The sequence below is a fragment of the Bufo gargarizans genome, chromosome 3 (genome assembly GCF_014858855.1).
Source record: "Bufo gargarizans isolate SCDJY-AF-19 chromosome 3, ASM1485885v1, whole genome shotgun sequence".
Lineage (NCBI taxonomy): Eukaryota > Metazoa > Chordata > Amphibia > Anura > Bufonidae > Bufo > Bufo gargarizans.
This window is the reverse complement of record NC_058082.1, coordinates 590,012,178-590,038,431: the sequence shown is the minus strand read 5'-3', so window position 1 is coordinate 590,038,431 and position 26,254 is coordinate 590,012,178. Positions and strand designations below refer to the sequence as shown.

General features: G+C 44.4%; 1 protein-coding gene across 1 annotated transcript in view; it reads left to right on the top strand.

Moving 5' to 3' along the window:
- The window catches only part of SIM2 (SIM bHLH transcription factor 2), a 90,611-nt gene extending 64,569 nt beyond the window's left edge, over positions 1–26,042 (top strand). Inside the window, exons 5-11 of the mRNA XM_044287662.1 lie at positions 3,618–3,703; positions 6,213–6,412; positions 10,002–10,108; positions 12,161–12,308; positions 19,169–19,337; positions 19,904–20,303; positions 24,494–26,042. Coding sequence (XP_044143597.1) covers positions 3,618–3,703; positions 6,213–6,412; positions 10,002–10,108; positions 12,161–12,308; positions 19,169–19,337; positions 19,904–20,303; positions 24,494–25,209 — 1,826 coding nt within the window. The 3' untranslated portion in view covers positions 25,210–26,042. The remainder of the gene's footprint in view (positions 1–3,617; positions 3,704–6,212; positions 6,413–10,001; positions 10,109–12,160; positions 12,309–19,168; positions 19,338–19,903; positions 20,304–24,493) is intronic.
- The last annotated feature ends 212 nt before the right edge of the window (positions 26,043–26,254 follow it).

Below are 26,254 nucleotides of genomic sequence, written 5' to 3'. Positions count from 1 at the left end.
ATCTTTCTCTACACAGCGAAGAAAGAAATTGTGGGGGCATTGCATACCACATATATGTCCTGGGCTGTATGTGAGGGACTATTTTCTATGCACGGGAGGAAGTGATTAGCAATAGCTAATTACAAATCAAGCACTATATGAATTCAAGGGTAGTTCTACTCTTCATCTGGGCTGCAGATATTGAGGAGCTATCATTAGGATCATCAATATCAGATTGTTGACGCCTGCTGTTTCGGTCTGCCAGGTATTAGACCCCCACCTATCTGATATTGATGACTTATCCTGACCCCTTTAAATACAGAAGTGTGAGGCCAAAAAAAGGCTATATATATATATATATATAACATTTTACACTCCTTCCCTTGTTCTATAGACTATTCCTGTAAGAATCCCCTTCGTACATGAGCAGCCATGTAACCATTATCCAGATCCTGGACGCTAATCGCACATGATACATGAAGTCACCGCACAATATGTGTTAAAGGGAAGGCTAAGAATTTCCTTCAGTGACATTATACAGTCTTTGCAGTTCGTGTTTCCAGTTGTGAAATTTCATAATGTAACCGGAGTCCGGTGGGGGTGATATTCCACACCGCAGTCTGTTCCCTGACATCCCCCCGGCCATATTCCCTCTGTTTGATGAATATTTATACAGACAACGGCGACTCCTGGAAACAATACGGTATTGGATATACAGCGGTGGGGTTTATGGAGAAATCTGCGCGTAATCCCCATGATCTGAGCACGAGCTGGACCACAGGGTGTATAGTCATATGGGGAGTAAATCCTGTTACTACGCAGAGTAATGATCTGCTACAGTGTAACAGGAGGCATAGAGGCAGCAAAACTCACACTCGGCAGGATCCCCCAGTACAGTCAATGGGGTCTGGCGGTGAACGGCAGTATCCGGCTAGGCCCAGATCTGGTGATCTCCGGCAGGAAGTTCTCTATGGGAACAGCCTCCCGGATAAACAGAGGTGTGAACCTACCCTAAGGGGCGTGTCTATCTCTGATAATGTCTAAGGGGTGTGTCTATCTCTGATAATGTCTAAGGGGCGTGTCTATCTCTGATAATGTCTAAGGGGTGTGTCTATCTCTGATAATGTCTAAGGGGTGTGTCTATCTCTGATAATATCTAAAGGGTGTGTCTAGCTCTGATAATATCTAAGGGGTGTGTCTATCTTTGATAATCTCTAAGGGGCGTGTCTATCTCTGATAATATCTAAGGGGTGTGTCTATCTCTGATAATATCTAAAGGGTGTGTCTAGCTCTGATAATATCTAAGGGGTGTGTCTATCTTTGATAATCTCTAAGGGGCGTGTCTATCTCTGATAATATCTAAGGGGTGTGTCTATCTCTCATAATGTCTAAGTGGTGTGTGTTCTCTGATAATATCTAAGGGGTGTGTCTATCTCTGATAATGTCTAAGGGGTGTGTCTCTCTGATAATATCTAAGGGGTGTGTCTATCTCTGATAAACTCTAAGGGGGCGTGTCTACATGATCATTTCTAAGGAGTGTGTCTATCTCTGATGTCTAAGCTGCATGTCTATCTCTGATAATGTCTAAGGGGTGTGTCTCTCTGATAATGTCTAAGGGGTGTGTCTATCTCTGATAATGTCTAAGGGGTGTGTCCATCTCTGATAATGTCTAAGGGGTGTGTCTATCTGATCATATCTAAGGGGTGTGTCTATCTCTGATAATGTCTAAGGGGTGTGTCTATCTCTGATAATGTCTAAGGGGTGTGTCTATATGATAATTTTTAAGGGGCGTGTCTATCTCTGATGAAGTCTCAAAGAAGTGTCTATCTCAAGCCTATGGGAAATTTCTGTAGCCATGTATGTGAATATTGAATTGGCCTAGTTTAAATTTAGGAAAATAACCATGTCAGGTACATGAAATTCTTGAGGCTGTTGCTAATATTTAAAAGAGGATCTGTCTCCTCTCCTGACATGTCTGGGGTTTTGTAACTACTTGCAACTGCCATGTAATAACAATTCTGGAGCTTCTATTCTTAATACTCTATGTTGTGCCATTTCTTTATTATTCCTACTAGAAGTTTATGAATGAATTACTAGCAGTTTGCAATGGAGACAAAGATGGGTGTTACCAGTTGGGGGTGTGTCCTTGCACAGTCTGAGACCGGCAACACTGATTGGATAGTATCAGACTGTGCAGGGGCACACTCCAAACTGGTAACACCCAAGCGCTATAAAGACATGTTGGCGCTATATAAATAAAGATTGGTATTATTAGTTGGAAATTCCTAAACTTCTAGTAGGAATAATAGAGGAATGTCATAAGAATAGATGCAGAATTGTTATTACATGGGTAATGCTAGTAGTTATTAAAACAGACATGTCAGTAGAGGGGAGAGGTGATATTTTAAGGATATAACCCGCACAAAAGGTCAAAATTTTTATCCTATTACTCAAAAGCAATTTGTGCAAAAACTTACAAAAAGAAGAATTTCAAATTTCGAATCTTATAGCTTTGTAGTGGAGAAGCCTGGAAAAGGCATTTATTACGTGTGACCCTCAGTGTGAGGTTCCCAGAATCCCCAAGATATTCTTTTCTAATGAGAGAGAAGCCGGTAAAGCTTGGGAGAAATTATGTCCAAAATGACTATTATTACTACATTAACTTCTGTGCTAAGGAATATTGGATGTGACACCGTAAATGGATAGCCCGTAATTTACTGAGAGGCCGTATTTACCGAAATCATCCCTAATCCCCAAACCTAAAACCCTGTGTAGCCTTGTATTGCTGGCGTACCTACAGTAACTACAAAGTGGTGTCTACGCGGATGTGAATCCAGTGATAATCTCACAGTTTAACTTCATAACAAAGAATAATCTTAAAGGGATCCCGTCAAGTAGAGCATCAAAACACTGAAAAACGTGGATGCTAGGAGTTATGCACAAAACTGTATCCGTTTTGCGGTCCGCAGAATACACATACTGTCCATGCCTTTTTTGCGGACACATTGTGACTTGGGTCTGCGGTCTGCACTTTGCAGCCAGGTATAGGACGCGTTCAATCTCCTTTTTTCGGAACGGACATACGGGATGAGAAAAGTGCACAGTCTATTGGTGTGCTTTCCGCATCCGTATGTCCATTCCGCAAAAAGAATCACGGACCCACTGAAGTCAATGGGTCAGCAAAAGAAAATGCAGCACACGGACTGCATACGTATTTTGCAGACCCGCGGTATGAGGACCGCAAAACGGATACAGTCCTGTGTCAAATAACTCCTAGCATTCACAGTTTGACGTAAGCCTCTTTTTAAGCTTTCATCCACACGACCGTATGTGTTTTGCGGTCCTCAAATTTCGTATATGCAAAACACGGATATCAGCCGTTTGTGCGTTCCGCATTCTTGGCCCTGTGATAGGAATACATATTCGTGTCTGCAAATAGAATAGGACATGCTCTATCTTTTTTGCGGAGCTGCAGAACGGAACTACGGATGTGGCATCTTTTGCGGCCCCATTGATATGAATGGTTCCGCAAACATTCCGCAAAATTGCGGAAGAGATGCAGGCCCAGAACTACGGTCGTGTGAATGCCCCCTAAGGCTCCACATTCTTTGTGACTCGCCATTCTGTTCTTCTTGCAGAATATGAAATCGAACGGTCGTTTTTTCTGCGGATGAAGTGTGTTTTGGCAAAAAGAAATGCAGGACTCACCTGTAGCGGATACAAGGTAAGTGCACTCGCTGCGGAGGACATGCACACGCACATCGCAGTTTGATTGAGTGACGGGGTTGCTGACTGGAGTGATAGATACAGATACACATAACATTCAGGCTGCAGCAGTTTTTATAAAAACTAACTCATCCAGCGTCATTCCTGGCCTGGTCTGGGATAAAAGAGGACCTGTCACTCCCCTGACATGTCTGTTTTATTAAATACTTACCCTCCACCCCCACCTAAAAAAAGTGCTGGAGAATATTTTTAGAACTGTATATTGTGCTATTCCTCTGTTATTGCTCCTAGAAATGTATGACTACACTGACAAGTGGGTCTTACCATTCTCTTCAGCAAAGGGGTGTGTCCCTACACAATTTGGCACTGGTTTCCCTCACCGGACACTGTCAGTGTGTGTAGGGACGCAACCCCAACTGGTAGCAACCAGGTGTCTATGTATTCATAAATTTCAAGGAGGAATAACAGAGGAACGGCATAACGCATAGTTCTAGATGTTCCAGAATAGTTTATTTCATGGTAAAAACAAAACAGACAGGTCCTCTTCAACAAAAGCTACGTTTCTCGTAGCAGCCGGGGTAGGCCTAGCTTCCGTAAATGCAGCTCCAATGGGGCTCTTATTTGGAGGGGCACTTGAGGAAGAGGCAGAAAACCGTAAGATAACTAGTAATGCCATCAGCTGAGAAGTGGATACAAATATATCCGGTCTCGGCAATGCTCTGTGAGTGAAATCTACGGGGCTCCAGACTGATACATTGTAGCCAGAGGTGCACCTAGCCTTTCTGCTGCCTGAGGCGAAAAAACTGAAACGGTGACCCCCCCCATGCCAATCTCTTAACCTAACCCCTTTGCCGAAATGAAAGCGCTCATTGCCCATGGCCCTTCGGCTGCCCCCTCTTGTCCCTACCTGGTGCTGCCTGAGGCGATTGCCTCACCTCGCCTCATTGGTGGTGCACCCCTGTCTGGTCTCCTCCTACCTCACCTCGCCTCATTGGTGGTGCACCCCTTTCTGGTCTCCTCCTACCTCACCTCGCCTCATTGGTGGTGCACCCCTGTCTGGTCTCCTCCTACCTCACCTCGCCTCATTGGTGGTGCACCCCTGTCTGGTCTCCTCCTACCTCACCTCGCCTCATTGGTGGTGCACCCCTGTCTGGTCTCCTCCTACCTCACCTCGCCTCATTGGTGGTGCACCCCTGTCTGGTCTCCTCCTACCTCACCTCGCCTCATTGGTGGTGCACCCCTGTCTGGTCTCCTCCTACCTCACCTCGCCTCATTGGTGGTGCACCCCTGTCTGGTCTCCTCCTACCTCACCTCGCCTCATTGGTGGTGCACCCCTGATTGTAGCAAACTACCAGAGAGGTGTGTGCAGCTGCTGCTGAGGTTTTTAGCTCACAGAGCATTGTCTAGACTGGATGCAATGGTATCTACTTCTCATCAGAGAGCAGGACTTGCTATGGGCAGGATTACTGCCTCTGAACGTTTGCTGATCATGAAAATCGAGAGGGATTAGAAAGCGGGAGAGTTTTTAACCTAAAATCAGAAGGGAGGGAAAATCAGGGACGGTGCCGCCAAATTCGGGACAGTTGGCAGATATCTGACTGTGACGTCGCTGGCCAAGGAAGTGGCCTTCTCTTCAAACAGCTGATCAGCGGAAGTGCCAGGAGTTGTAAACCCCCACCGAACACTTATCGATGACCTATCCTGAGAATAGATTGTCAATATTTTACTCCCGGAGAACCCCTTTAACCTTGACTGGGTAGTAACTCATAGTTGCCAACTGTCTTGAATTTGCCGGGGCTGTCCCTGATTTTCAGAGACAGTCCTGGCAAATTTGTGATGCCCCCAGCCAAAAATGGGCATGGCTAACATAAACCCCGCCCAGAAACATCCGCTTATAGGCAGGGTTTATGTTAAATTTAGCAAATTTGCTGGGACTGTCTTTGATAATCAGGTACAGTCCTGGAAAATGGCGTTTCCCGAGGTAGGACTTATATGCTCCGATTTTCCAAACTGAAATGTTGGTATGCATGGTAACTGCGCAGTGTTTTGTGTCCCAGAACTCTCCTAAACAGGAAGTACCTGGTAGCTACTTCCTGTCAGCCATATTACCTCTCAAGGCCCTAATATTTTTGTCACCCAGTCGGTCCTATAGCCATCCCTGGCAGTCAATCACATGGAGAGAACCGAATCAAGCCCTGAATGTGAAACGTCATCTAGTGTCATTGACAATAAATGTATTTGTCCCTTAGGGGCGGACAGGAAGTAGCTAACTTCTCCTCCTAGTTGAATCGAAGAGAAGTCAATATCTCAGGGCAAAGCTAATTGGAAAAAATTGCAATTTTTCAATAAAAATACCAGTTCTGTTGGGTGTCCTGATTCTCGCTCTGTGTCCGGAGACATGTTCTACTTGTAATGTTCGGGTAACAGGGGGCGCAGCGGATATCAAATACTTGTGTGTGGCCGGTGTGTTTAGTGTATATGTGATATGTTTTATCTTTATATAACAGGTGATTCACTGCAGTGGGTATCTGAAAATAAGGCAGTATATGCTGGACATTTCTTTATATGACTCCTGCTATCAAATTGTAGGGCTCGTGGCTGTGGGTCAGTCGTTACCCCCGAGCGCCATCACAGAGATCAAACTGCACAGTAACATGTTTATGTTCAGAGCGAGTCTGGATCTCAAACTCATTTTCCTGGACTCGAGGTAAGCAGCCATGTAAAATGAGTATATCCTAGTATACCGAAACACGTTGTATCGTCACTTACCGTGTGTTTATTGTCATGTTGCATGGTTCATGTATGGCGACACACTATGGTTCCGTATTATAGACCTGTAGGCAACACGCTGGAAGGTGCCTTCCGTTGCTGCCCCCCCATATGGTGTTGTTATACAGTCTGAAAAAAAACGGACCATAGAGCGTCTAATTATAAGCACCATGGCGCCCTACTAATTGTGCCATATACTGCCCAAATAACTCTTCCATATAGTTGCCCAAATAGTGATCCTATATCGTCAGGGGTGGGATTCATATTTTTAACAACATGTTCCCTACTCAACAGCGGACACGCAGCGTCACGACACGTGTTTACATATACATACACCATATATATGCAACACACATACACATAAAGACACTATATACATGGTACAGATACATAAATACACCATATACAGGTCCTTCTAAAAAAATTAGCATATTGTGATAAAGTTCATTATTTTCTGTAATGTACTGATAAACATTAGACTTTCATATATTTTAGATTCATTACACACAACTGAAGTAGTTCAAGCCTTTTATTGTTTTAATATTGATGATTTTGGCATACAGCTCATGAAAACCCCAAATTCCTATCTAAAAAAATTAGCATATCATGAAAAGGTTCTCTAAACGAGCTATTAACCTAATCATCTGAATCAACTAATTAACTCTAAACACCTGCAAAAGATTCCTGAAGCTTTTAAAAACTCCCAGCCTGGTTCATTACTCCAAACCGCAATCATGGGTAAGACTGCCGACCTGACTGCTGTCCAGAAGGCCATCATTGACACCCTCAAGCAAGAGGGTAAGACACAGAAAGACATTTCTGAACGAATAGGCTGTTCCCAGAGTGCTGTATCAAGGCACCTCAGTGGGAAGTCTGTGGGAAGGAAAAAGTGTGGCAGAAAACACTGCACAACGAGAAGAGGTGACCGGACCCTAAGGAAGATTGTGGAGAAGGACCGATTCCAGACCTTGGGGGACCTGCGGAAGTAGAGTAGAAACATCCAGAGCCACCGTGTACAGGCGTGTGCAGGAAATGGGCTACAGGTGCCGCATTCCCCAGAAACAGCGGCAGAAGCGCCTGACCTGGGCTACAGAGAAGCAGCACTGGACTGTTGCATGTCACTCGGAAATCAAGGTGCCAGAGTCTGGAGGAAGACTGGGGAGAGGGAAATGCCAAAATGCCTGAAGTCCAGTGTCAAGTCCCCACAGTCAGTGATGGTCTGGGCGCCATGTCAGCTGCTGGTGTTGGTCCACTGTGTTTTATCAAGGGCAGGGTCAATGCAGCCGCTATCAGGAGATTTTGGAGCACTTCATGCTTCCATCTGCTGAAAAGCTTTATGGAGATGAAGATTTCATTTTTCAGCACGACCTGGCACCTGCTCACAGCGCCAAAACCACTGGTAAATGGTTTACTGACCATGGTATTACTGGGCTCAATTGGCCTGCCAACTCTCCTGACCTGAACCCCATAGAGAATCGGTGGGATATTGGGAAGAGAAAGTTGAGAGACGCAAGACCCAACACTCTGGATGAGCTTAAGGCCGCTATCGAAGCACCCTGGGCCTCCATAACACCTCAGCAGTGCCACAGGCTGATTGCCTCCATGCCACGCCGCATTGAAGCAGTCATTTCTGCAAAAGGATTCCCGACCAAGTATTGAGTGCATAACTGAACATAATTATTTGACTTTTTTGTATTAAAAACACTTTTCTTTTATTGGTCGGATGAAATATGCAAATTTTTTTAGATAGGAAATTTGGGTTTTCATGAGCTGTATGCCAAAATCATCAATATTAAAACAATAAAAGGCTTGAACTACTTCAGTTGGTGTGTAATGAATCTAAAATATATGAAAGTCTAATGTTTATCAGTACATTACAGAAAATAATGAACTTTATCACAATATGCTAATTTTTTTAGAAGGACCTGTATACACTACACACACATACCACCCAACTAAAGAGCTAAACTATCAGTGGTGCGCAAAGCAATGGAAGGGAACAGCTCCAGCTGCCCTGCCGCCGCCAGAGCACCGGATCGAGACTCGGCCGGTAACACGGTTCTCCAATCCAATTGTAATATTAACAACTGGATCTGGAGAACTGGAGGCAACTGGCTGAATCCCATGCCTGTATGTAGTGCTACCACCATACACTGCAAAAATCATGCACTGGAGGTGTTTAAGTAGCAGAATGTAAATACCACCGTACAGTACTCATATAATACCGCTATACAGTGATCACATCAGAGCTCCATATGTAAAGTAACCTAATCACTGTGCTATATGATGCTGTTATATAATTAAAGGGGTTGTCCGGGCTACTGATATTGATCCACTGCATGAGATTGGTGGTGGTCCAACACCTGGCACCCCTACCGGTCAGCTGTTTCGGGAAGCCGCGGTGCAGGAAGCTATACAGTGTGGAGCGAGAGCAGAAGGCTTTGTACAGTTTGCAGTTACTGGCACCAGCGTGTTGCCATTTATTGAAATGGGAGCTGTGCTGCAGTACCCTGGTACTGCTACTACACGTGTACAGAGCTGGGACCACGGGTGCCCGAAACAGCTGATCAGTGGGGATACCAGGTGTCAGACCCCCACCAATCTGATGAACTATCCCGAGGATAGGTCAGCAATATCCGTGGCCCGAATAACCCCTTTATAATTATCAAAGAGGCCAGCCGTCAGAAAATATTTATAGTCATCCTGTGGATAGCTGATCATTGTTAGATCGCCGGGGGTCAAACTGCTGGGATCCCCACTCAGCACTAGAATGGGGGTCCTGTTGAGTAGCACCATGGTCACGCAAGCGCACTACCACTCCATTCAATCTTCATTAGACTGCCAGAGTACAGCACACGCCTATGTCACATAGATTTTGAATGGATCGGTTGTGCTCATGTGTCAAACAGGATCAGGATCAGACCTCCAGCGATCATACAGCTATCCTATCCTATGGATAGGCGATAAATGTCTTTTGCGGGTCACCCACTTTTCGTTTCGTAGTGGTCATTAGTGACAGGTACCAGGCCTTCTCTGGCAGCCTTTTCAGCGGAGGTGCCACACCCTCAAAGGCTGGACCATGGCACCACGTTATGGACCTTTAATACGACTGTGTGCATGATGCCACAGGTTGCCAAAATCTTCCCCCATTGCTCTGTGTGCAACAGAGACGATTCTAAGTTTGACCCCAGCTAATTCCCCAGGATGCGGATCAGATTGAGCAACTTTCTTTGCCAGATCTCTCAAGGTTATAAGATGTCCAGTGTTTCTGCTAATTCCTTTCTCACTATCACTCCCAATATCACATATAATGTTCATCCAATAGATGTAATCAGCTTTTGGCTTAAAATTTCTCACTTGAGTATGAAAGTTTCAAAAGTTTGGAACAATATAGGACAGTTATGTATGTATTTTGTGGAACATCCAAGACGTATTGACTCCAGAGTGTCCAGATGCTTCATACTTTTGTGGAATGTCTTAATAGATTGAAAGAAACCCCCTCCTCAGTTCCCTTCTTTTCTGTGCAGAGTAGCCGAATTAACCGGTTATGAACCTCAAGACCTCATAGAGAAAACGCTTTACCACCATGTCCACGGCTGTGATGTGTTCCACTTGAGATATGCTCACCACCTCTGTAAGCTTCATTCATTGTTATTATTATTATCTGTTAAAGTGAACCCCCGCCTTTAATCATCATGTGCTAATGAATTTCTTAATAGGTCTTTATAGCGGCTGGAGTTTTTATCCTGGTACAGAGCTCCTCGTCCCCTCGGCTATCTACGGCAGTCCCACAAATAATTAATTGAGCGTGGAAACACTCATGCTCGACTCCTGCTCCATTCCTACGGTGACATGGGACCAGTGTGGTTCCTCTACTGAACCGATACTTATCTCCTATCTTGGGCCAACACCTTTACAAGATAACATTCTTGTTGCCTGCAGCCAGCACTAGAGGGAGCATGGGAGCTTACTGCATACTGTTTTATCATTGAGTTCAATGTATAGAACGTACCCAGTAAGGTTCTGAGCTCCCCCTAGTGGTGCCTGCAAGCAACCATTATGTTATCTCGGAAAGGAGTGTTTGAGCCCAAACTGCAGAGAGGCTGATAAAATAATAATAAAACCAAAATATTAAACTTACCTTCTCAAGGCCCCCTCAGATCCAGCACCATCTTCTCAGCTGTGACGCATTGTTTTTGTCTGCAGTGGTGACATCCAGCATTCAATGACTGACCTCAGCAGTTTCATGTTGTACACTGTATTGACAGTCACTTCAAAAGCTATGAACACCTTCTGGGACACCTTTTCAGTATTACATTCTACTCATTTTGGGCTAAAAATAAGTTTTGCAATTGGTCTTTATTAAAACTTTTCAGCAGTTTGTGTGATACAGGGGTTAAATTTCAGTCTGTCACTTTCACTTTACTCATGTATAGCTCATATCTCTGATCTCCCGACAGCTCATAAACACTCATTTAAGCCATATTCTTATTAGTTTGATAACACTTTAGGTATAATGAGTGCTTATGAGGTCAGAGATACGATAAGAGCTCTACATGAGCCCTCATCTGAGGGAGTCAGAGTAAACAGCAAGTGACAGCATTAAAATTGACTGAAATTTAACCCCTCTATCACAAAAACTGCTGAACATTTTTAATAAAGACCAAATACACAAATGATTTTTAGCCCTAGAGGAGTAGAATGCAATAATAAAAATAAAAAAATGGCCCTGAAGGTCTCCATAGCCTTTAAGATATTACAAATTCGAGGAATACTTCACTAAAGAGGTTGTAAAATGTCTGAGTTCCTGGTGTGAAATCCTTCAAATAACTGGAGCAGATAATGGCTCCATAGAGCTTCTCTTGCTCCAGATGACCCTTTTGGTCCACACATTGCAAGTGTTCTCCAACCTGTGGCTATTTAGCTAAGAAAACATGCTGTTATCATCATGAGAACTATAGTTTTGCAACCGCTTGAGGCCCAGAGGTGAGGAACACTGCATTAGAAGAGCAGGTCATTTATTTCAATGGGCATTGTGTAATTTTTAATTTCCCCTGCCGGTGGTGCTGTTGGGAAATAGCACACTTGCTGTTATGATCCCCTGCATATTAGAACTGATTGATGCAGGATACCCTGTGATAGGATTATTGAAGGGGAGCCCTTCTGACATTAAGGAATTGTCCTCAGTGGAAAACACCATTAAAGACCAACCAGAGAAACCTACGGGATTTTTTTTAGAAATTGCACCAGTTTTCGTCTGGTCTGGTTTTACTGCTAAAAGGGGTTGTCCAATAACATATTTTTTTTTAAAAAAAAAGATTCTCCGTGGTGTAAACTAATAAAGGAAATCCTTCTCGGTCCCCCATAGCTCCCGTTCCCATGCTGCACGGTCCCTTGCTGTTCTCTCCATGCTGATCCCTCTCGACAAACAGGAAATGACCCCTCAGCCAATCACTGGCCTCAGTGCTGGCTCACATCAGTCAGGGATTGGCTGAGGGGTTATTTCCTGTGTGCTCAGAGAGAACAGGAAGCAAAGACCGACATGGGGATAAGTGTCAGAACAGAAGCGGCAGGGAGTCAGTGAGAGTGAGGTTGTCTTATATTTTGAACCCCAGTGAGAACTTAGTAAATATTTTTCCCACCAGAACAACCCCTTTAATTGAATTAACTTTCTCTTCTGTTCCAGTGCTGGTAAAGGGCCAAGTCACCACCAAATATTATCGGTTGCTTTCCAAACATGGAGGATGGGTGTGGGTGCAGAGTTACGCAACAATCGTCCACAACAGCCGCTCATCCAGACCGCACTGCATTGTCAGTGTGAACTACGTCCTTACGTAAGTATCTGAGGCAACTGATGTGTAAGCTCTTATGGGCAGGGACCTCTCACCTGTAGAGTGTAAGCTCTTATGGGCAGGGACCTCTCTCCTGTAGAGTGTAAGCTCTTATGGACAGGAACCTCTCTCCTGTAGAGTGTAAGCTCATATGGTCAGGGACCTCTCTCCTGTAGAATTTGAGCTCTTATGGACAGGTCCCCTATTCTGTAGAGTGTAAGCTCTTATGGGCAGGGTAGCCTCTCCTGTAGAGTGTGAGCTCTTATGGGCAGGCACCACTCTCCTGTAGAGTGTAAGCTCTTATGAACAGGTCCCCTCTTCTATAGAGTGTAAGCTTTATGTGCAGGGTCCTCTCTCCTGTAAAGTGTAAGCTCTTATAAGCAGGGTCCACTCTCCAGTAGAGTGTGAGCTCTTATGGACAGGTCCGCTCTTCTGTAGAGTGTAAGCTCTTATGGGCAGGGACCTCTCTCCTGTAGAGTGTAAGCTCTTATGGGCAGGGATCTCTCTTCTGTAGAGTGTAAGCTCTTATGTGCAGGGACCTCTCTCCTGTAGAGAGTAAGCACTTATGGGCAGGGTTCTCTCTTACGTGCAGGGTCCTCTCTCCTGTAGAGCGTAAGCTCTTATGGGCAGGGTCCTCTCTCCAGTAGAGTGTAACCTCTTATGGGCAGGGTCCTCTCTCCTGTAGAGTGTAAGCTCTAATGGGCAGGGTCCTCTCTCCTGTTGAGTGTAAGCTCTTATGGGCAGGGTCCTCTCTCCAGTGGAGTGTAAGCTCTTATGGGCAGGGTCCTCTCTCCAGTAGAGTCTGAGCTCTTATGGACAGGTCCGCTCTCCAGTAGAGTGTGAGCTCCTATGGACAGGTCCCCTCTTCTGTATTGAGTAAGCACTTATGGGCAGGGTTCTCTCTTACGTGTAGGGTCCTCTCTCCTGTCGAGTGTAGGCTCTTATGGGCAGAGACATCTGTCCTGTACAGTGTAGGCTCTTGTGGGCAATAACCTCTCTCCTGTAGAGTGTAAGCTGTTATGGACAAGGTCCTCTCTCCTGTGGAGTGTAAGCTGTTATGGACAAGGTCCTCTCTCCTGTGGAGTGTAAGCTGTTATGGACAAGGTCCTCTCTCCTGCAGATAGTAAGCTACTATGGGCATAGACCTTTTCTGTAGAGTGTAAGCTCTAATGGGCAGGGTAGCCTCTCCTGTAGAGTGTGAGCTCTTATGGGCAGGGTCCTCTCTCCTGTAAAGTGTAAGCTCTTATAAGCAGGGTCCACTCTCCAGTAGAGTGTGAGATCTTATGGACAGGTCCGCTCTTCTGTAGAGTGTAAGCTCTTATGGGCAGGGATCTCTCTTCTGTAGAGTGTAAGCTCTTATGTGCAGGGACCTCTCTCCTGTAGAGAGTAAGCACTTATGGGCAGGGTTCTCTCTTACGTGTAGGGTCCTCTCTCCTGTAGAGTGTAAGCTCTTATGGGCAGGGTCCTCTCTCCTGTAGAGTGTAAGCTCTTATGGGCAGGGTCCTCTCTCCTGTTGAGTGTAAGCTCTTATAGGCAGGGTCCTCTCTCCTGTAGAGTGTAAGCTCTTATGGGCAGGGTCCTCTCTCCAGTAGAGTGTAAGCTCTTATGGGCAGGGTCCTCTCTCCAGTAGAGTGTAAGCTCTTATGGGCAGGGTCCTCTCTCCAGTAGAGTCTGAGCTCTTATGGACAGGTCCGCTCTCCAGTAGAGTGTGAGCTCCTATGGACAGGTCCCCTCTTCTGTAGAGAGTAAGCACTTATGGGCAGGGTTCTCTCTTACGTGCAGGGTCCTCTCTCCTGTAGAGTGTAGGCTCTTATGGGCAGGGTCCTCTCTCCTGCAGAATGTAAGCTTTTGTGGACAAAGTCCTCTCTCCTTTTTTTTGATTACTGGACATTTTACTTGCATGTCACTTCACCAGCTACAAAGCGATGTATAACATGTTGGCACTATATACTATTATTAATATTTATTATCTATAAAAAACTAAATGATCATAAAAGAATTATAAGGAAAGAAGAAGCATCCCAGAAAGTCCAATTCTGAAAGCGTTTAACATTGTGTACTCAGCAGAGACGAGTAAGCCTTGTCATATAAACAGTGCAATCAATCTATAATTGCCAATCAGACACTTGCCATGTAATTTAAAGGATGTGCAAACAGATGACGCAATAGGAACTCACAGCTCGTAGACCGAGCATTAATTCAAAACATCCGACCAACCAAACCCTGGTGTAAGAGCTAAGAAATGTACTATATATACAGTCATGTGAAAAAATTAGGACACCCTTTGAAAGCATGTGGTTTTTTGTAACATTTTTAATAAAAGGTTATTTCATCTCCGTTTCAACAATACAGAGAGATTAAAGTAATCCAACTAAACAAAGAAAACTGAAGAAAAGTCTTTTCAAGATCTTCTGTAAATGTCATTCTACAAAAATGCCTATTCTAACTGAGGAAAAAGATAGGACACCCTCACATGTATTCCCTCTTAAATTGGCTCAGATCTCACACAGGTATATCACACCAGGTGCACATAATTAGTAGATCGTTACTCTGCATGTTGAATGAGGCTTGCCCTATTTAAACCTCAGACATTTAGTTTGGTGTGCTCCTGACTGTTGAAGTGAGAGTGAGCACCATGGTGAGAGCAAAAGAGCTGTCAGAGGACTTCAGAAAAAAGATTGTAGCAGCCTATGAGTCTGGGAAGGGATTTAAAAAGATCTCAAAAGATTTTGAAATCAGCCATTCCACTGTCCGGAAGATAGTCTACAAGTGGAGGGCTTTCAAAACAACTGCCAACATGCCCAGGACTGGTCGCCCCAGCAAGTTCACCCCAAGAGCAGACCGCAAGATGCTAAAAGAGGTCTCCAAAAACCCTAAAGTGTCATCTCGAGAACTACAGCAGGCTCTGGCTACTGTTGATGTAGAAGTACATGCCTCTACAATCAGAAAGAGACTGTACAAGTTTAACTTGCATGGGAGGTGTGCAAGGAGGAAACCTTTGCTTTCCAAGAGAAACATCGAGGCCAGACTGACATTTGCCAGGGATAAAGTTGACAAAGACCAGGACTTCTGGAATAATGTTCTTTGGACAGATGAGTCCAAAATTGAATTATTTGGACACAACAGCAGAGGACATGTTTGGCGTAAACCAAACACAGCATTCCAAGAAAAGAACCTCATACCAACTGTGAAGCATGGAGGTGGAAGTGTCATGGTTTGGGGCTGCTTTGCTGCAGCAGGACCTGGTCAGCTCACCATCATAGAATCCACGATGAATTCTACTGTGTATCAGAAGGTGCTTGAAGAACATGTGAGACCATCAGTTAGAAAATTAAAGCTGAAGCGGAACTGGACCATGCAACATGACAATGACCCAAAACATACTAGTAAATCAACCAAAGATTGGCTGAAAAAGAAGAAATGGAGAGTCCTGGAATGGCCAAGTCAAAGTCCAGATTTGAATCCCATTGAGATGCTGTGGGGTGACTTGAAAAGGGCTGTACGTGCAAGAAACCCCTCAAACATCTCACAGCTGAAAAAGTTCTGCATTGAGGAGTGGGGTAAAATTTCCTCAGACCGATGTCGAAGACTGGTAGATGGCTACAAGAACCGTCTCACTGCAGTTATTTCAGCCAAAGGAGGTAACACTTGCTATTAGGGGCAAGGGTGTCCTATCTTTTTCCTCAGTTAGAATAGGCATTTTTGTAGAATGACATTTACAGAAGATCTTGAAAAGACTTTTCTTCAGTTTTCTTTGTTTAGTCGGATTACTTTAATCTCTCTGTATTGTTGAAACGGAGATGAAATAACCTTTTATTAAAAATGTTACAAAAAACCACATGCTTTCAAAGGGTGTCCTAATTTTTTCACATGACTGTAGGTAAAAGATAGAAGATAGGAATGTGTAAATCAAGCAACAAAGTGTCCCCATTGGGCTACTTTAACCTCTTCCTGCACAGTGCCATGCATTTCCAGCAACTCAATTTGGCTACACATCTGGCATCATACTGCAGTGACTGTGATCAGAAATAACTCTGATCGTGACCGTTTAAACCCTTACATGCAGCGCACCAGTCTGCAGGGGATGTGTGGCAATGGCTGAAACAATGGTGGAGGTGGGAATGAGGGTGGTTGTAGTCCTTACGGTGGCTAATCCCTCTTCTGCAGGCCATGTGTGCAGTAAATGGAGGATGCACTCTTTCCTCTCTTGGGGCACGCCCTGGAATTTGTTGGGGGCTCCTGTCTGGTGGTAGTTAGGGTGGATGATTGGCAGGGTGCGACGTAGGAGGGCAAGTGTAGGGCCAGTGGATAAATGGTGGGGGAAATGACCAGGCCTGTTTGTATACAATAAATAAAGTCTCTCTTTATTGAGTAAATGATAGGTGTTGTAGTACATATAGCAGCAATAGGCACAGTTCTGAGGTGTATGATAGAGTAGGCTTTTCCCAATAGCTGTGTATAGGTATCAGCAATGATGGTAGTAGTCCTGCCTGAGTCTCTCTCTCTCTAGATACCCTTTGCAGTCTTCCCAAATAACCACAGACCTACAACTCTTTCTGCAATTCCCAGTCTGCTGGGTGCTGATCTTAGTCGTTGGCCAGGCCATCTCCAAAGTGTGCAGGGCGCTGGAGGCAATTAACACTTCCCACATGCATTGAAGTCTTGCCATAAACGAGCGTTACCTTACTGTCTTTCCATCAATGCCTTAATGGTTCTCAACCATCTATAGATATTCAGCACTTTCTTTCTCTCTCTCAGGAGTAGCCCTTAGCAGAGTTGCTCTGTGGCAGCTTTCAGTCTCAGGAATGGTGTTTTTCTGGATGAGAATTCTCTTTTGGGCCTACTTGGCAGAGCTCACTAAAGTAGATCTTTTCTCTAGCTCTGCTAGCCAGGAACTCTCTACTCTAACAATCCAAGAGGGGCAGGCAGGACTAGCCTTTCTCCTGGCAACCTATGACTGCCAGATTTTACTATTTGTTGCCCATAGACAACCATTTGCAATAAACAATGCATAAGGAAAATAATACTTCATCGATAATTCACAATATGAATTCTTTAGCTACTTTAACACAAGCACACAACGCAGCAATGTTCTGGCCCCTTTCATGTCTTTTCTTCTTCCTGCAAGAAGGTAGGTTAAGGCACATGCAATTCTGCAATGCAAATAAATCACAGCAGGAGGAATCCGGGCTGACGGCATCTTGAATAGAATGACAGAGAGGTAGTATTCTCTCTCCTAGGGATAAAGTCCATAAATAATGCAAAAATAGTTTATAACAAGTGCAAACAATAGTCCATGGCAAATGCTTTAAAAAAAGAAGCAAGAGGCTTTGTCTAATCCCCAGAGAAAGTACTTATGTCGCAAACAGGTTGAAGGAACTTCTCAGGAGGACTTTGGTACGTTAAGGTCTTTCGCTTAGGGCGCACAATTTTAGAAACGTTGCATAAATTGGAATCTCAGAAAGCTTTAGGCATTAAGTCCATCTCTGGTCACAGGCACTTCAATGTTGCAAAATATCAGGTTATGGCTTTAAAGAGGACCTTTCACTGTTCCTGACACGCCTGTTTTAATAGCTTCTTGCATTCCTCATGTAATAACAATTCTGGAGCATCTGTTCTTATGGCTCTATGTTCTGCCATTCCTTTATTATTTCTACTAGAAGTTATGAAGGAATTGCTATTAGCCTTCAGTAAGGGTACAGAGGGGAGGTAACCAGTTGGAGAGTGTCCCTGCACAGTCTAAAAATGGCAGCACTGATTGGATAGAGTCAGACTGTGCAGGTACACCCCCAACTGGTTACCACCCCTCTGTACCTTTACTGAAGGCTAATAGCAATTTATTCATAACTTCTAGTAGAAATAATAAAGGAATGGCACAACATAGAGCCATAAGAACAGATGCTCCAGAATTGTTATTACATAAGGAATGCAAGTAGCTATTAAAACAGGTATGTCAGGAACGGTGAATGGTCCGCTTTAAGCTGAGAAGGCAGGGATGTAAGGTGGAGTCCCCAGGTTAGTCTTTATAGGCCAACAGTAGACACAACTGGAATAACAGGGCCAGTCTTTTACCAGAGGCTCCTTGTTTCTTTTTTCTTTATTGTTGACAGCCGTGGGGCATCCCCAGCCTCTGGATCCTCAGTAGGGTCCTTGTCTTCTGATATGGAAGCCAAGGTGGCGGAATCAGCGGTAACAGTTGGGCTATCTGGCCGCTACTCCTACGCAGGGCTTTTGTGGTCTCCAGTGGTCACCTCAATCTCTTGCTCAGGCTGAACAGGTGCAGGCTCATTCTCTTTGCTGGCGCTAGTGTGGATTTGCGCAGTGGGTGGTGGAGATGGTGAGGTTACTGGCTCAGAAGGTGGGAGATCCTTAGTGGAAAACAAGGGTCAGCACGGCTCATCAACTTATTTCCTTTGGACCTCTGGCAGTTCCTAGGGCGCAACATAGGCTAAGCTCTGTCTGACTGAGATAATGATAACCAGACTAATGGTTACTGTGTCACCAGATACCATAGGACCATGTATGGGGGTGTATTCTACCATTTGGCTAGAGTATAGGCTGTGCAGGTGCTGGGGAAAGTGTGGATCATTAACTCTTTAACAGTGATCCACTGGGTTACTGCAGTTTGAGGGGAGCAAACCACACGGCTATCAAAGTTTTCTTTTACAATGTTTTTTTGTTTCCCCCCCCCCCAGCAACATAGTGTATGAAATAAGACCACCTTTTCTGTAAATTTATGCATCTATAAATCAGAATGTTGGAATTTAGAACCATGCAGATCTGATTGATGAAATTTCTTGTCCATATCTAAATTATGTCATTGTAAAGTGATTTGTTGCAATGTTTCTGTTCCTTCTGTGCAGAGATATAGAATATAAGGAGCTGCAGTTGTCCTTGGAGCAGGTGACTGTTTCAAAAGCCGCATTTCCTTGTCGGAGCGCCATGACTACCTCACAGGAGGCAAGGAAGCCCACCAAGCTGAAGGCTGCAAAAGTCAAGACAAAGCAGGCACGATCTAATCCATACCCCCAGGTAAAATAGGTCCAAGGAGATCATGTAAATATCATATATGGTAATCTGAGTTTGAATCGAGGAGGGTTCTTATATAATCTCCTTGATTCCGGTAATTATATAGTCATTGCATACTATTTGGCCAATGTAGAACTTCAATGAATAGAATTCCAGAGCTTCAGTGAAAACAAATACAATTCAAGTACCTGTGTGTCAGACCTCCAATGGTTAAATATTTATGGCATATCCTTAATAATGGAAACCTCATTTCCCCTCTTAACATTTACGGCATAACTATGGGACCCCCACATATCTCCAGAATGGCATTTCCTTGATCCCCATCATGTGACTGTTCTCTCCATTCACTTACATGGGAGATACAAAAAATAGCCAAGTATGCTATGTTTTTGGAACCACCAGGGAAATCAATAGAAAAAGCCATGCATGTATGGCCACTTCTCTATTCTCAACAGCCATGGGACTAAGGTCAAAGGCCCCTATTCTGAGCATAGGTACAACTCCCCGAGGTGGGACCACCATATCCTGCCATAAATTTATGATGTTCCCATGCTTTTTTTTCCTTGCAGCAATATGGTCCTTCCTATGGTGAAAAGTTGGACTGTTCTCAGTTTGGAAGTTGGAAAGGAAACTCAGCAATAAGCTCCCCAGCTAACCAGGAGCCCACCAGCCATACGGAAAACAGTGAACTCTTGTACACCCCGACCTACAGCTTGCCATTCCCTTACCACTACGGACACTTTTCAATGGACTCCCACGTGTTAAATACCAAGAAACAAGGCGTGTCTTCTAGATTTGGGCAGCCTCAAGGTTCACCTTGTGAAGTAGCAAGATTTTTCATTGGCACGTTACAGACGGGAGGAGAATGTCATTGGCGTTACTCGAACTCAGTGGCGCCGAACTCACCGCAAAAAACTGCTCAAGATCAGTCAAACCAGATGCGCCATCACCTCTCTCAGAACTATGATGGTAAGTTATTACGCTGGCTCTAAACTGAAATGGTGGAAGATTTACAAGGAAAATTGCACAAGAAAATGGGTTACCAGTCAAATTTATTATGTGTTTTCGACACTTTTGCCAAGCACTGGGTGAAAAAAAAAAGCAGGGTCTTCCAGTTCGAGAAATTTTCTGGAATTGTGCAATTTTTTGGCACCTAAAAAAGAAGAAATACACTAACTTGCTCCCCAACTCTGTTCCACCTCTGAGGGTTTAATTTGTGCTCTTTCTGGTTGCGTGCCTATAAACTTCCAATCACTGGCCTCAGTGGTGATGTGTCCTCAAGTGCTCATCACTGCTGGGTCACATACCACTTGGAGGCCAGTAATTATTTGCAGAGGTACTCGGTACCTTGTCAGGAATCTTACGGGCCAGGGATTGGAAGGAGTGTGGATCAAGCTCTTGGAGCAGAAACGGGGCAGTGGTGAACAGAACAAAAATGTAAAAGGGGTTATGAAGCTGGACAAGCCCTTTTAGTTTGTGTAGTGTAGGGGGATGATGACCAGTGATGGTCAGTTCGCAGTGTTCGCCAGCGAACACATGCGGGCTGCCATGTTTAGTAAGGTAGACTCACCCGTCCGGCGATGCACAGGTAAGCCCTTACCTGTGCCAGGAGCCGGTCTGAAATTAAATGCACTCACCGGGAGCAGGCAGTTCCGAGAACAGCCCGATGAAGGCCCCCGGTGGCTGTTCTCGGAACTGCCTGCTCCCGGTGACTGCATTTGATTTCAGCCCGGCTCCCGACACAGGTAAGGGCTTACCTGTGCATCGCTGGACGGGTGAGTCTACCTTACAAAGACGGCAGCCCGCATGTGTTCGCTGGCGAACACTGCAAACTGACCATCACTGATAATGACTGGCACTGATGGACTTCCTGACAAATAGGCAAGTATAGTACCATGGGAGGAATTTATTAAGCCCTGCAATGCAAAATTCTGGCTTCAAAATAGGGATTTTGATACTTTTTGGGCATATTTGCTCCAAAAATTGCAAGATTTTGGATTTTTACTCCAGTTTTGATGGGAAAGTGGACATGGTTATCCTGACAAGCAGATTAATGGCGAATTTATCAAAAGCAACTTTTTAAAAAAGTTGTAAAAATTGTAGCAATCTTACTCCAGTAGGGGGTTGAGTGGAAAGTAGAGGAACATCTCAAGACAGACATGTTAGACTTGAAGAAACATCAGATTTAACAAACATGATGCAACATATGATAAATTTGGTGTAAATTCCAGCAATGGAAACTATTAAGAATTCTCCCCATGATGAATCTGCCCTGTGTGTCCATCCCTGGACTTCCCATTAAATTCCAAAAGGGAATCACTCAACTAGTTCAGATTGTTTCTCGCCCAGGAGGTGGGTATCTTTGACTGGAGGCATTGTGATTACAGACCTTCTCCACCTCCCAGTCTCTGCAGAAATACAGACATCTATGGTGATGGTTAGATGTAGCTTTGGGGCTCCTCTTCCACCACTTTAAATGGATAGCTGAGGCTGAGGTCCAGCGGCTCAGTGTCATTGATTTAAATAGGACTCTCCTGCAGTACCAAACATAGACACCCAAACAAAGGAGCCACTGTGGCCGGTGTGGAGAAAACGAAAGAGCCCTTCATTCCTCTAATTGGGGGTCTAAAAAAAAAAAAAAAGGCAAAACAGGAATATCAAATGGGTATAAAAGGCATTTCTTGTATCTCTAGGGCTCACCTGGAGTTAGACAGTAGTGAGTTGACCAGAGATGGCATCATCCACCCAGGAGACTCCACAGTACCTGACTTGTTGCAGTGCCCATAGTGCCAGCCTCATATTAATGTCAATAATGGTATCCTCACATTTGGCTCCACATTGCCAGAACCATTGTAGCCTCACAGTTGGCTGTACAGTGCCAGACTCCTGGTAATGCCCATAACGACAGCCTCATAGTAATGCCCATAATATCATCCACACAGTATTCTCCATAGTGCCAGCCTCACAGTAAATAGCCCAGTGCAAGTTGTGTTGTAGTGCCCCTAGTGCCAACCCCATAGCAGTCCCCACAATGTCATTCTCACACGAAACTCCTCAGGGCCAAACTTCTTGTAGTGCCCATAGCGTCAGCCTCATAGTAATGCCAATACTATCAAAATAGACTCAGCATGGGCATATAATGCCCATAATGCCAGTCTCTCAGTAGACTCATAGAAATGGCCATGCCATCCAATAGCATTCCTCCTAATTTGTGAGGCATTGTTAAAGAAGTTCTCCAGACTACAGATATTGATGACCTGTTACCAGGATAGGTCTTCAATATTAGATCGGTGGAGATCTTGCATCCAATACCCCCGCCAATTAGCTGTGTTGGGCCACCGCGTAGCAGGAAACTATACAGTGTATGGAGCTGAAGGCAGAGAGCTCCATACACTGTGTGGTGGCTGTTATGGGGTACTGCAGCTTTCATTGATGTAAACGGAAGGTCAGTTTCAGGGTGTTGGCGCCAGAAGCTACATAACTATGTCTTTGTTAGAGACTATTAGTCTCCAGCAGCCCGAAACAGCTGAGCTGAGAACCCAGCATCCCCACCGATCTGATATTGATGACCTACCTTGAGGATAGGTCATCAATATCTCTTACCCATAGAACCCCTTGAAGCTTGTTGGTTGCTCTTGTTGGGAGGGCCTCAGGGTAAGTGAAGAGATATTTAAGGAAGTCACCTCTGAAATGCTCACCTCGGCTCCATGAGGCAGAGCGGTGGATATATGATGAATACACGCACCAGTGAAGGTTAATATTTGACTACTGCTACTTGAGTGTCCTTCAAACAATCTTGGAGATAAAGCAGCTTATTCCGACAAAAAAAATACTCAGTATCCATCAAACTTGTGAATTGTTATTCTGACTTCCACAAACATCACACGATGTAATTGTGGATGTGAAATGTAAATGCAAGCGCGCATTATGTCACACAAAGCCGTCCCCGGCTGATGTTGTGGTTTCTGCAGCTTGATGGATCAGTAAACTCTAAGAAGCAGATTAAATGGGTTTAGCAAACAGACAAGTTTGTTACGATTAATATTTATGTTAAATGTTCGTTTCCTTGATGGATTCCGTGGGCGTAAACGCACAGAGCTTATGTTCCAGAAAGGACTGACGACCTTCACGAAAATGTGCTTTATTAACTTTCCCACACTTTTGCTAATTGCGCTATGTCTTGTTCATGCTCTGCAATCATTAAGAATGTCCTGCCGTTTTATGTACAATGCTCATATGCAGAAATATGTGTCTCCATGGTTACAGACTACAAACCTACCCTGCGTAGTCTGATTCTGCAGTCGTATCCCCTTACATCTTACTAACATACATTTGACTGTAGGATCAGACTACACGGGGCTTCACATTTCCTACAATGTTTTAGAAAATAAATTAATTTCAGACCCTAGACCAGATGCCATAAATATATTCAGACCCACTATATTAAAGGAATATTCCCATAATTCGTCCATAGAATAGGTGAAAAATGTATGACAGCTGGGTGTCCAACCACTGAGACCCCGAGCAGTCATGAGGCCAGGGGTCCCGAGTCCCCTGTGTGAATGGACTGGTGTGTGGCCAGTGCTCCATTAACTCCTATAGGACTGCCAAGTACAGCACTTGGCTGTCTCCATCAGTCCCATAGAAGTAAACGGAGTTGTGGTCATGCGTGCGCTCCATTCACACAGGGGAATCGGGAATCCCCATTCTCATGATCGCTAGGTGTCAGTCTGTGAATAAACGATAAATGATGTTTATGACTAAACCTCTTTAATTCAAGCCCCAGACAAGACCCCTCTGTTAAAATCAGACCCATAAATGTATTCAGCCCAGACTTTATGGATACCCTCCTTGCTCTGGTTGAGCTCTGCGTGCCATTGTACTGGGTTCTGAGGCTGTAAGGACATACTGTACCCCACCTCATACTAACTCCTGACATTGCACGGTATAAGGACCCAGTGTATCAGCTCCAGGATCAAGGAGGATAAGTATAGATTAGACCCATAGATACTGGTTTGGGTTTTTTGCTGCACCCCCTGAATAGGGCAACCAAGTGAAACTTATAGAGCAAAGGGTGGTGGAAGCAATTTTTTAAACTTTGCTATTGTGTTTGTATTCTTCTACTAACTTTTGCATTTTTCAAAAACTCCCACCAACAGCCAAAAGGTATGCAACGGGGGATAACGCGTCTGATGGGTTCACAGGATGTTCTTCAACGTCATCAAGATCCATCATCCGATATAAAGATGAACACTATGGTTCAACTGTGAAAGCCAGCAAACTGGAAAACAGAGGAACCCCCGCCTATCACACGGTAAAAGAAGAAAACAAGATGGACTTCAATAAATACCAGCAGGAGAAGATGGCTGTTAACGAGAAGCGCTTTGCAGAATCCTCAAACAGTTCTTTTCTGCCAAAATCAGAATGTCTTCATGCCAAGACTGTAGGACAGTTAAACCACCTTCTGCCGAGACCAGTGGTCTACGAGCAAACACGAAGGATCTGTATGAAGGAGCCCAGATACGGGCATGTCAATATACGTCCAACAGGATATCATGAACTGGAACACTCTGATGGAACGTCTACAAAATTTCCTCACCATAACCCTGAACATGAGCATTTCAAGCCACGTGGCCAGGTCCCCTATGTACCTCTCAATTACCACCATGTGTTATCCAAACACGGACCTTGTCAGCCGTCATCATGCACAGAACGAGAGCATGGGACGGAAAATTATGGCTATTCCTCAGAGGAAGTGAACTCATACCTCTACAAAAACCAAAGTCCTTCATCTATTTCTTCTCCCGAAAGCCACCACGAAGCTGCACTCCCGCATTATATTGGGACTTCGGTCATCATATCCAATGGAAGGTGACAATGGACATTATGGTTTCTGGCTTGTTGATCGAAACTGGAATTATTTACACAGAAGCATGAGAAAGCCCGGTGACCAGTACTTACCAAGCAGAGCTGAAGGTCGTGAAAGGACAGACCCGCATGTTCTCTTGGCAAGCCGTATGTAATAGAACCTAAAAGGTCAGAATTATACAACCAGCTTCAGAGCAGCATTGTTACAGATTAATCTCTGGTGTAGACTGCGCCATTCGAGAAGTAATGTGCCAGATCATATTTTCCTCTTCTCCACCGCCCGATGAATAAAAAAGGGCAGCGGCCGAGACGCACAGTTTCAAATTTAATTATATGAAGGAAACTTTTTTTTTCCCTCCCCTCAAACAACCTAGCTCCTTTAATCCCCTCTACCAGAAAGAGAATATGAGTCCATGACGTGACAGATACATTCTAGTGAATGTGGGACAGATGACATTTTTTTTTTTTTCCTTGAAATTTTTGGAACAGCCAATGAAGCCGGGAGACCCGAAGCTATATAACTTTTATTTCATAGACGTATTAGGCAATAACCCAAATTAAGGTGCTATGAAATGTCAGAATTTTAAGTATCCCCATGATATATGGCATAGGAAAACGTAGGGATGTACAACCGTAAATAATACCGGCCAACGGTTTTTTTTTTTTTACTACTAGACGGTGGGGGATTTGTCTGTTCACTTTAGAATAACAATTTTTCTTGGCTGAAAATAAAAGTACCAAAGACATTCTCCTGGGGACAGATCTCTTCTGTGGCTTTATACCCCATCCGCTTATTTAGAAATATGAACAGGGTAGACATGACCTAAAGCGGGAAGATGATGTATTGGGACTATGAAGGGCTGACTATGCAGCTATTAATGTGCAACATTTTTAATAATAAAATAATAATAGTCTTTGTGTATATTAATAATAAACCAAAGTCAAAGAACAGCGTCTGCGTTGTCTTTTCCATACGTTGTATGAGGCAGTAGGGTGGAGCAAAATCCCTTTAAGGGCTCGTGTGCCGGCCGTGCCCGTATTGCGGCCCACAA